The sequence below is a fragment of the Myotis brandtii genome, unplaced genomic scaffold, assembly GCF_000412655.1.
Source record: "Myotis brandtii unplaced genomic scaffold, ASM41265v1 scaffold896, whole genome shotgun sequence".
Classification (NCBI taxonomy): Eukaryota; Metazoa; Chordata; class Mammalia; order Chiroptera; family Vespertilionidae; genus Myotis; species Myotis brandtii.
The window spans coordinates 1-11,872 of record NW_005371677.1 but is presented as its reverse complement, the minus strand read 5'-3'; the positions used below and the strand labels follow the sequence as shown (position 1 = coordinate 11,872).

At 41.7% G+C, this 11,872-nt stretch overlaps 1 protein-coding gene across 1 annotated transcript in view; it reads left to right on the top strand.

The window, feature by feature from the left end:
* Positions 1 to 6,984, top strand: part of LOC102259487 (fer-1-like protein 6) — a gene marked incomplete at its 3' end in the record, with an annotated part of 46,143 nt that extends 39,159 nt beyond the window's left edge. The window contains exons 15-18 of the mRNA XM_005885182.2: positions 1,448 to 1,538; positions 4,666 to 4,785; positions 5,606 to 5,758; positions 6,847 to 6,984. Of these exons, the coding sequence (XP_005885244.1) occupies positions 1,448 to 1,538; positions 4,666 to 4,785; positions 5,606 to 5,758; positions 6,847 to 6,984 (502 nt within the window). The remainder of the gene's footprint in view (positions 1 to 1,447; positions 1,539 to 4,665; positions 4,786 to 5,605; positions 5,759 to 6,846) is intronic.
* Positions 6,985 to 11,872: the final 4,888 nt, after the last annotated feature.

Sequence of the window (11,872 nt, the reverse complement as noted above, 5' to 3'; positions counted from 1 at the left end):
TTCTTTCTTTCTTTCTTTCTTTCTTTCTTTCTTTCTTTCTTTCTTTCTTTCTTTCTTTCTTTCTTTCTTTCTTTCTTTCTTTCATCATAGAAGCACTACATGCTCATCTTACAGAAAAAGAAAATGCAGGGATGCATAAAGTAAAAGTTTTCTCAATTCCTTCTCTAATCCCACTCTCCAGAAAGGAGTTGGATTTGTCCTCCTGGATTTTCTCCTGTGCATTTGCAAACACGAACATCCACAAAAACACTGTCCTTCTTCACAGATGACAGCACACACTTTGTTCAGCAGGCTGCCTTCTCGCTCAGCAGTGCCTCCCTGGCATCTTTCGTAGCAGGACATAGCAGTCATCCTCAGTGTTCAGTCCGTGATGCGTGTCAGAGGCAGTCCCCGATATTGAAGTTGTCACCATTGAGTTGCTCCTATAAACAATGCCACAGCAAGGATTACTGCATAAATGTTTTCTTACAAACATTTTCAGTTATTGTTGAAGGATAGAAGTCTAGTGTAATTTTTGGATCAAATTATATAGATATTTAAATGTTTATTGGTGCTGTTGAATCGCCTCTTGAACATTATAACAATTTACCTGCTCCTAAAATCATGGAGGGGAGTGACTACATCCCCACAGCTTCACCAACCTTGTCTGCTTTCACATTTTTTTCTTTATTGATTAAGGTATTACATATGTGTCCTTATCCCCCCATTGCCCTTATCCCCCCACTCATGCCCTCACCCCCCTGGTTACTATCACATGTATTACATATGTGTCCTTATCCCCCCATTGCCCTTCCCATCCACCCCCACTCATGCCCTCAACCCCTGGTTACTATCACAGTTTTTAATAGATGAAAATGGTATTGCATTTAAGTTATCACTAATTAGGACAATATCTAATTTTCCCAAGTCATGTATACTTCCAAGCCATGTATATTTCTTCTTTCATTGCTTCATAACCTTTACCATTTTCCGATTGAACACATTTTTAACTTTATCCCTCAAAATGTTCCTACTCAGTCCTTTGTACAATTTTTAAAATGTGAAGGCACATCCCAGTATTGAGTCTAAGACATTTGCTTTGCAGACAATTTTCAGGACCCTTTCGGTGTGTGTTAAATTTGCAAGATAATGGAAAACTGCTTTATTTTGTGTTTGTTGTTATGAACTAGGACAGCAGTCACAATAGATACGTACTGGAAAAACTGGAAAAGCCAGCATCTGTTCCCCACGTGAAGTCTGAGTATCATTTTTCCCAGATAAGAAAAAATTCTCATTTTGTCGCTTAGGAAAGCTAGTGCATCATTGCTTAATCCTAAATGAAAAATCTTGGTTTTGTGGCTTCATTAACTTTATCATTGTATTACAGGAAGTATATTTGCAAATCTCCAGAATTATATAAATGGATTGTCACTAAGTAGGTTTCAAAATTCTTCTTCTTCTCTTTCAGTGCCTTTATCTCTGAGGCAGAAAAGAAGCCCAAGATGTTGAACCAAACCACTTTAGATAAGAAACGACTTACGCTCTGTTGGCAGGAGCTGGTATGTGAAAATCTATTTATACTTTGAAGAGAATTGAAACGTGTTTTAAAAATAAACCTCATGGATGAGGCATAGGTCATAGACTACATGAGGATAAGGTTCTCAAGGTTATACATTTGCATGATATAAAGGCACAGGTGAACAGGGAATATATGGATGAGTTAGAAAGGGACTAGCATTTATTGAATGTTTATAAGAATGAGCTAGGAGACCACCAGTTAGTCCTATATCCTATTCTGATGGATTTCCTCTTGTTCATTTTCTTGATATTTGTATTTTATAAAAGACTGTAGATTCTTTCACTTGACATTCTGTCTCACAAGCTGAGAGAGCAAAAACAAGAACAACAACAACAGAACAAATAACTAGTCTTCCTCTTCTTGGTTTCCTCCCATTAAGAACTATGTTAAAAGTTGTCAGCACTTCCTAAATGGTGCATATGTACACAATGGAATATGAGGTAGCCATAGAAAATAAGGAAATCTTGTCATCTGCAGCAATGTGGATGGACCCATAGGGTATTATGCTGGTGAAATAAGACAGAGAAAGACAAATGCCAGATATCACTTACGTGTGGAATCTAAAAAACAAAATAAATGAATAAGCAGAACAGAAACAGACTCATAGACACAGAGAACATTTTGATGGTTGCCAGAGGAGTTAGTGGGGTGGCTGAAAAAGGTGAAGGGGTTTAGAAGTACAAATTTGTAGTTGCAGAATAGTCACAGGGATGTCAAGTACAGCGTAGGGACTATAGTTAATAATATTGTAATAACTATGTATGGTGGGTACTAGATTTATTGGGGTGATCACTTCGTAAGTTATATAAATGTCTATGGGGTTGTACACTTGAAATTAGTATAAGATTGTATGTCAACTGTAATTTAAAAATAAAAATATATATTTTTAGAAGATGTAAGCACTTCTTGAGAACAGGCTGTAGCTGGTACGCCTCTGTGTCCTGGAGGCCCTGCATTCTGCCTTATAGATGCTCAGACCCTGCAAATGAGGGAGACTGAGAAATGCCAGGCCAAGTCAGACCCTGGCTTCTCTCACCTCCAAACTTCGGTTCCAGCAGTGACACCCAGGGACATTTTATATGAGGCCATGATAATCCTGCAAAGAACAATGACTCAGTATTTGCCTGGCCAGATATATTTTAAAGATGTGAGTGGGGCCCAGAAAGATTTAATGATTTTTTAAAGGTCACAGCTAGTCCATCATTGTCTAGAGACTAAAACTCAAGTCTCAAAACTCCTGGTTCATCCTTTCCAGCAAAATAAGTGAAGGTTTGTGTACTCATTTTCTGTACTCCCAGGGAGGCCAGGTCCTCACCGTACACAGGGTCTTCTTCCTGGCCCAGTTCTTCTTCAGCTCCTTGGACCACCCTTCCCTGTCTCCTCAATGTCACCCACTGCCCACTGCCCACACAGCCCTGCTGTATTCTCAGTGTCTGCCCATCCTTGGCCTGAACAAGTCCATGATTTCAATGTCTCTGCAGTAGCCCAGCCCTACCTCCTCATCTCCAGACCTGTATTTCCAACCTCCTAGTGGACATGCCACTTGCTTGTCTCACAGCACCTTGGACTCAATATACATATCCTACTCAACCCATCATTTTCCCACCTAAACTTGCTCCCCATCCTGCCAGCTATACTCATTTCTCCAGCCAGAAAACTAAGAATCAAATCTGAATCCTTACCTCTCACCCTAAACAGCCAGTTCGATTCCAGGCCTTGTTGATTCTGCCCCTCAAAGCCTCTGGAACTTACTCCACTTCTTCATCCCCAAACTCACTGTCTAAGCTGAGGGCCTTCATGTCTCTGATCTAGACTATTGCAGTAGTCTTTCTTTAATCCATCTCCCTATCACAACCAGAATGGGCTTTCTAAAACACAAAGCCGACTAGATCACTGTTGCTTAAAATAGTCACTGGAGATCTTAATTATTCATAGGACAAAGTCCAGTTTTCTTTTATATGATGTACAGGGATGTCTACTGTCTAGCTCCAACCTAGCACCCCAGACTTCTCTCCCATTACTCCCTTCCCATATGTCTATGCTCCAGCAATTTTGAACCCTCAGTGGTTAGGTGACGTCATATGTAGTTGTTCCCTCTGTCTTAACCGTCCCTTTTTTTTTTTATCAAGTTATTGACTGGTTCGTTCGAACCACTATGGGAGGAAGTGGGGAGTAGGCAGGGCTAACTCACTCAGGGCCTTTGAAATCACTGGTAAGTATTTGGGGTTTTTCCCTAAGCACATAAATGTGGGCTGAGAGAATGAATCCAAGTAAATACTTTTGGGTGTTTCAATCACTCATGCTGAGTTCCTTGGTGGCATTTCTCAAATGATGCCACCTAGGTTTGGAAGCATCCACCAGGCCTCTAGGGAGAGGTGGTGAGGACAATAATCAAGGACTTTGACTCAGCTGGAGGTCAACTCCAGCTCTGCCTCTCAAAGCTGCATTACTCTATTTCCCCAGCTGTCAAATGGGAATAATAGTCCCTACCCCAACCCTAACTGGTTTGGCTCACTGGATAGAGCATCGGCCTGCGGACTGAAAAGTCCCAGGTTTGATTCCAGTCAAGGGCATGTACCTTGGTTGCAGGCACATCCCCAGTAGGGGGTGTGCAGGAGGCAGCTGGTTGATTTCTCTCTCTCTCCCTTCCTCTCTATAAAAAATCAATAAAATATATTTTTAAAAAAATAGTCCCTACCCCAGTCACTAAGGTGGCTATGGTTGTTATGAGGATTAACACAGCAGTTAGAACATTGCCCAGCACAGAGTAAGAGCTCAATACATTTTAGCTGCTATTATTATAGTTGTTGTTAGTATCAGAAGACCTAGTTTCAGGTCTTGTCTACCAGAGCTATGGGACCTTGACAGACTCCGACTTTTCTGGGCCTCAGTTTCTCATCTGTCAAAGGGAAGTGAGATGCTGTTCACTGCCTCCATACTCCTATGAAATTTTTACTAAATGGGCAGCACACTTAGTGGCAGGCCCTGAAATAGCCCCATGAGTGGCTCCATGTGGAGCTTACGAACACCTTCAGGATTTTCCTGCAACAGGGCAGTGCTTGTCCAGATTTCTAGAAAGGTCTGCATTGATTCTTGTCTTGTTTTAGGATGCGATGGCCAAGAAGGCCAAAGGGATCATTCAGCAGCAGAAGAAAAAGTTATCACTTGATGAAATGATCCACGAAGCCCAAAATTTTGTGGAAAAAATCCGCTTCCTTGTGGACGAGGTAATCAACTCTAATGGCGAGCCTCATTAGGAAGATTCGACTGGGTGTTCTCCCAGTGAGGTCTCAATGTTGGATAACAACGAAAGAGCAATATTGTTCCTGATCTCTGCTGAGCTGAGCAGGCACTATTAGTTTAGAGGTGAAAAAGGAGATTTTAAAATTAAGCCAAACATCTATAGCTTTATTGATTTTTTAAAAAATTAAGCTTGAATATTCAGAAGTAAAAAGCATGTTCCTTAATGGACTCAAAGAAAGTCAAAATTAGCACATGATCTTTGATAAGTTTTCAACAGAGGATCGAAACTCATGTTCAATAAAGGTCAAGTCAGCTTCTCATTGTTAAGTTAGTCATAACCATTATCTTCTGATGACTTCTAGAATGATCTAAAAAGGCCATTATTATACATTTATCTGATCACTTTTATTATTTGAGTTATTTATAAGAATGTATTCATATATTGATTATATAATTAAAAATATGCCCCCAAAGAAACAAACAAAATCTATATATATAAAAGGCTAATATGCTAACTGTCTGTCAGGCCACTAAAGATGCCAAATCTTCGGTGCAGTTTGTATTTCCTTCGAGCACAGTGAGCAGTTTGGCAGATGGGTTTACCTTATTGCTAATTCGTGACCTAAAGCTTCTCCTTTTCAAAGAAGCTACACTTAACACTTGCTTGATTGCAGAGACGTTTTAAGTACCTGGGTGGGTTAAGTCACAGAGTTTGCTCTGCAGAAGGAGGACAGGATAGAGGAACTCTGGACGTGCAGTTGTTAAACACCAACCTATCAAATCCATTCCCCTCCATCCCTACAGCCACAGCACACCATCCCTGATGTCTTCCTCTGGATGCTCAGCAACAACAAGAGAGTGGCCTATGCCCGCATTGCCTCCAAAGACCTGCTCTACTCCCCCGTCAGGGAGCAGATGGGTAAATACTGTGGAACCATCAAGACTCATTTCCTCAAAGTAAGTCTGCATTATTTTTGACTCAAAGATGAGAAATCTCTGTTTTTCCTGGGTCACTCAGCATTATTGTGTGTCCATATCTCTGATGCTTCTCCAAGACTTTCAAAGGTCTGAGGACAACTGGAATCCCTGCCCCCTCTTGATTTAAATTGTGATTCCACAGACTGTCTTGAGGCTGAATATTTTCCAATTATGTACTATGTCACCAGACACATATAAGTTTTATCTTTTAATCTAGTGAGTGCACCTCAAGGTTATTTTAATTTTTACTGCTTTGATTACTAGGAAGAATGAATATTTTTCTATTAGTTACCTCTCTACCTCTTCTCTTATGTAACTTGTCCATGGCATTTATTTTTCATGGAAGTTCTTCTATATTTCAAAAGTTGATTTCAAAGAAAATTACAAGAGAAGAGGTTTATATTCCACAGAACTGCTATTTCAGGATTGCTGGTGGCTTTAAATTATAAAAATCTGCTAGTCTTTTCAACTTGGGTCCCTGCACCCTTCATAAAGACAGGGTCCCCCAATGCCTCAGGATTGTACACCCATAGGAATAATCTCCGGATGGATTCTACTGTCTCTAACTTAAGATTTGAGCCTTTCTTAGAGACCCAGGGTATTTTGCCTCTATTTTAAAGTTATTTCTATCGCAGAAATAGACTTGGGCAAATATGGAGAAGGAGTGGTCCAAAGGCTTAACACTCAGCAATGACTGATGACCCTTTCCTAACTCTTTCTAGACTATCCTGGCAGTTCCAGTTCAGATTTCTTGCCGTAACATAGTAATGATTCTTCTACTTCCCCAGAAGGAGGGTGAGATGGTGCAAAACCATGCCCTGCGAACAATGAATGGAGAGAGAGCCATGCTTAAGTGAGATGATGTGACAACATGACAGAGACTTCAAGTGTTTGGAGGGCTACCCATCATGTGATGGGTTGAGTGTGTGTGTGTGTGTGTGTGTGTGTGTGTGTGTAGAATGAGGACTCATGATAGAACCTGAGGATAGAACTGGGATCCATGATAACCATTATAGGGAAATATTTCTCTAAATGGAGGTTCATAATGTTATTCCTCATCCCTCTAGGTACAGCAAAGGCCTGGACAAGTGCTTGATATAAATACGCAGTCAGCAGCCAGGATAGACAGCCTCTGTGCCATCCAGTTGCTAAAGTCTCCTGTAGATGTGATGGCTGACTGCTGCAGGCAGAAGAGGCAGTGTGGGGTAATGGCGTAATGCACGGGCTTTGAAATCAGGTGACTCTGGGTTGGAATTTGTATTCGTTTGCTAGGGATGTTGTAACAAAATACCACAGAGTGGCTTAAACAACTTGAATGCATTATTTCACAGTTCTGAAGACTGAAAGTCTGAAATTAAGATATCAGCAGGGCCCTGCTCCCTCTGAGGGCGACAGGGAAGGACCTGTTCCAGGCCTCTCCTCTCGCTTCTGGTAATCCTGGCCTTGTGACAGCATAACTCCAATCTCCACAACCTTCTCCCTGTGTATGCCTCTCCTCGCATGGTGTTCTTTTTATAAGAAGCCTACTCCAGTTCAACCTTATCTTAACTATACCTGTAATGACCCTATTTCCAAATAAGACCGTATCCTAAGGCAGTGTGGTTAGGATAGGACTTCAGCACATGAATATTGAGGGAATACAACTTAATCCATAACGGAATTCCAGGGCTAGTATTTCTTAGCTGTGTGACTTTGGGTAAGTTACTTACCATTTCTGTGTCTCCTGTTCTTCATTCAGGTGGAGGTGAAGTTGAGGATTAAGTAGATAAACACATATACAGAACATAGACTGTGCATTGCCCAGAGTAATCACCCAATAAACACTGGCATTCAAACAGATGGGCCTCCAACATCCAGAGGATGTTTCTGGAATTGTGTGCTGCCTTTACAGGGGCAAGTTTAAAAATCATTTTACACACATGACAGAAAATAACATAAAATGATAACTGTAAAAGGAAATTTTCATGCAAGTTGTTCACCACAAATATCAGGATTTTTCTTCAGCTTTCTCGATCCACAAGAAACATTTATCTTAAAAATAGCAAATCATTTCCAAAGGCCCTGTGCTAAAAATACCAGAAAATCAGTGGGCTGTTGCTCCCTCCTAAATATTTTGGTGTATCCTGGCATTACTTAAAATAAGAACAAAGAACGACTGTCAAATAAAGCCTGTGGGTAGACGTAGCTCAGGATTGAGAACCTTGGTTTACTCTTTATCTGTATTTTCCTTCTGCCGTTGGGATTGCTCGGGGTGATAGCTTTGTAAATTTTGTTGAATTCAATCTTACGGACATGATGACACATCTTGATAAGATGACTCAGCAGAACTATTTTTAGTCCTCTTGTGATTGTCGCCCCTGCTTTTAACCCCCTCCCTTCACCTCCCTTTCTGCTCTTCTCTTCACTGAACTGGTAAATCTGAACTTTTAACCCCCTCCCTTCACCTCCCTTTCTGCTCTTCACTGAACTGGTAAATCTGAAAAAACGCTAGAGCTGTGCCAGGGAGACAAAGGCTCCACACGCCTGCCACTCACTCCCGACTCTCAGCTGAGCATTAAGAAGTGCAATAAGACAAAGGATAGAATGTAAAACTAAAACCTCCAGGCCAGAGTTTGCTCAAAGTTTATTTTACAGAACCGCTATCCTTCAAGTGGCTTCATAAACATTCTTGTTCAAACGCATTTGGGAGGTTGCAGTTGAATCCCTCTCTTGGACTTGCCCAGTTCCCACAAAGGCTCTGAGAAGTCCTGCAGTCAGGAATCATCTTTGACGTTTACAATCCAAGCTTGCCAGTTGTATTCGTCTAGAATAGCTATTTATAAAGTTTAGGAAGCTACTGTCCTTAGGGGCCCAGTTTGGGGAATATTAATCTAAGGAAGCGAAGGTGCCTCATCTGAACACACATGGCTGAGGAATGGTAAACCCATAATGGCAACCAGGCTTTCGTGGTCCCTGGTTCCATGGTCTTTCTTTTTCTCTAATTTAAACATATTCATAATGCTGCTAACAATGCTGGAACAGAATTCGTGGAGCTCCGCCCAATCCACCATCCACAAAAATCTGAGTTCTCCCCCTTCAGTCTCATACCCACAGTGCCCCTAGTGGCCGAAGGGCAGAAAAGGACATTCATTCATTACCAAAAGGAAACTCTTGGTATGCACTTAGAGCCCAGCCAGAAGGTGACGCTCAACCTCCCTTTTTTCCTCTTGTGTCATCTGTCTCTCTGTGCCAGTTCACCAGGCATTAACTCTAGAGACCTCTTCTCATTCTCATCCCCATCTCTACCCTGTCTCTGCTCCGCACCCCGGGGCCAGTCTCTTCTTCTCAGACCTCTAGCTTTCCATCCTGCTTTCCCTGGGAGCAGCAGAAAGTGGTGTCTGGGTCCTGCCAGAGTGAAACCTCCAAAGGCAAACAAACCTTTCTCTTACTAACACTGATTGAACCAACTTCAACACAGCTCGTGTGAATTAGCATCTTTCTCTCCCTTTGCTGACTTGCTAAGATTTCTCTTTCTTTTAAGCCAGCAGGCATTCACCAGGACCCCCAGGGAGGTGGGTGGGGCATGGGGGAGGCGAAGACTTTAGCCTTCTGTCTCATGAAATGTTTATACATTGGTGATCACAGTTTTTCAATGTGCTTTTGCATTCCTTATTGTTCTCTGTTTATTCCCCCTGCCTTGCCATGCTATTCTCAAAAAGAAAGAAAAAGAAAGACGTTGCTATGGTTGGTCAGGCTACAGGGGCTCATGAGAGACAGGAGAGGGAGGAAGAGGAGGAGGCAGGGGAAGACACTCCCAGGCTAGAAATGCCTGTGAAGCTAAAGATGGGATGAGGCTGCTGCAAGCACCTAGCGTAGTGCTTGGTAATGCTGCGTGCACTCCAACTTGGGTACTTAAGTGAGACTCTGCACTGTCTTGCAAGCAATTTCAATTTGTGTATTTTACTTTGTTTTTTAAAATTATTTTTATTTCTAATTAAATTTATTGGGTTGACATTGGTTAATAAGATTATATCAGTTTTGAGTGTATAATTCTATGACACGTGATCTGTATATTGCATTGTGTGCCCACCAACCAAAGTCAGATCTTCCGTCAATTTGTGGATGTTAAAAAGGATGCATAAACCTGCAAACTTAGGAATGCATCGTTGGTTCTTCTGTAACATTTTCACAAGATGTTAGCTGAACTTTTGGTTCTGACCATGAACACACACACACACATTTCATAGCAGTAGAAGTGAATGCATTTTTTTGGTTTGTTTGTTTGTTTTACTTTAAGAAGCAAAGTATATCAGACCAGCCTGGAGCAATGCAACATAGTAAGTCAGGAGTCTTGGTACTTAAATAGTTAAAACTGCGGTTAGTAGACCAGCAGGATCAGCACCAACAGTGAGAAATAAATACAGAATCTCACACTCTAACCCGGTCCTACGGAATCAGAATTTACATTTGAACAGATGCCCAGGTAACTCCTATCCACTGGTATACACATCAGTGTGTGAGGATCATTGGCTAAGAGTATGGGGTCCGAACCAGGTAGAGCAGGCTTGAGTCTTAGCTCTACCCCTGCCTCACTCTGTGACACTGGACAATTGTCTTAACCTCTCTGAACCTCCATTTCTTTATTGTTAAAACACACAATAAAGTATATACTTTATAGTCATAATGAAGATGAATGATTACCTATGACTTGCTAAAAGTATGCAGGTAATGGGACATTCTTTGTGGATGAAGGAACATTAGACCAGGGCCTGGACAATGTAAGTGCTCAATGCATGTGAAATATTATTACATCATCATCATCATTATTAGAAAAATAAATAATTCAACAAATATTTACTGGGTGCCAAGCCCTCTTTTAGGCATTAGGGACATCACTGTTATATCTACAAATGGCAGAGGGATTGCTTTTATTACAACAAAATAACCTTAGGCTCTCAATAAATATTTGTTTTATTGAACAGGTGCTTAATGCATCTTAGCTATTATTGTTATTATTATTATAGAAGCGATGAATTGAGAATTATTTGTCTTATTATAAATTTTAGAATTATAAATTGTGGAGTGGTTGTCTTTACCAACAACAAAAGGACCTTTTACCCTATTTGTAACCTAAATAAAGAACATATTCCATTCCCTAAAGAATCAAATCCAAACTTCTCCACATAACCAGCAGGATTCTCCAACGTTAGCCTGTATCACCACTGTCAGTTCCTGCTCCCATTATCTTTGTTCATGCAATTCCCTCTTCCTGGGGTGCTTCTCTACTGGTCCAGCTCCAAAGTACTGAGTCTTGAAGAAGGGATGAAAGTACCTACTGCCACTTCTCTGCTCCCATAGCATTTCTGCTCTTACACTTGACTTTGTATTTGAGTAAGTGAATGAAAGCTGGTCTCCTTGTCTAGATGTGAGGACTGTGTCTTGGTCCCTGTGATGCCCTCCTGACCTACTCCCTCAGCAATTTCTAGAGGCACTTGTCAGAGTTGCTGAATTGAGTTGCTCAAAACCCACTTACGGCACCCGCAGAGCAAGATAAGAAAGTGATTGGCTATGCTCAATGCTGGATTCAGGGTCTCTCCACGGGTGCCTTGGAAAAGTCAGAGCAAGTTGTAGCCCCTCATAGCAGGATTTTGTGATTCTCTATGGAAAAGAAGTGGTGCAGAAGGAAGAGGGCAGTACTGATAGGAGATCCTAAGAAAACTAAGGAAAGCCACTTAGAAGGGTCAACAAAGTATGGGCAGGTTGCCATTCTCAGAGCGAAGGCCTTGCCAGCGATCCTGAATGCAGCCAAGTCTGGGGCCTGGGTCTCCTTAGATGGGGGCAGGGAGTCTCCTAATCCTGGTGATGGGTGAGGGAATTAGAAACCACACTGCATGAGGAAAGGAGGAAGGAATGAGAAGTATTTAGCCGAGAAGAAAGAACATGGTAAAGCAGGTAGGTTCCTTCAAGCACATGGAGGCTTGACCTATGGAAGAAACATTTGAGTTCTTCTGAATGAAGCCAAGAGGTAGAGGCTGTCGCTGGAGCTCCAGGCACTTGGAAGGGCTGGGAAGGGAGAGTTCAACTCAGTGTGGGAAGAGGCAGGTGGTGGGGGTC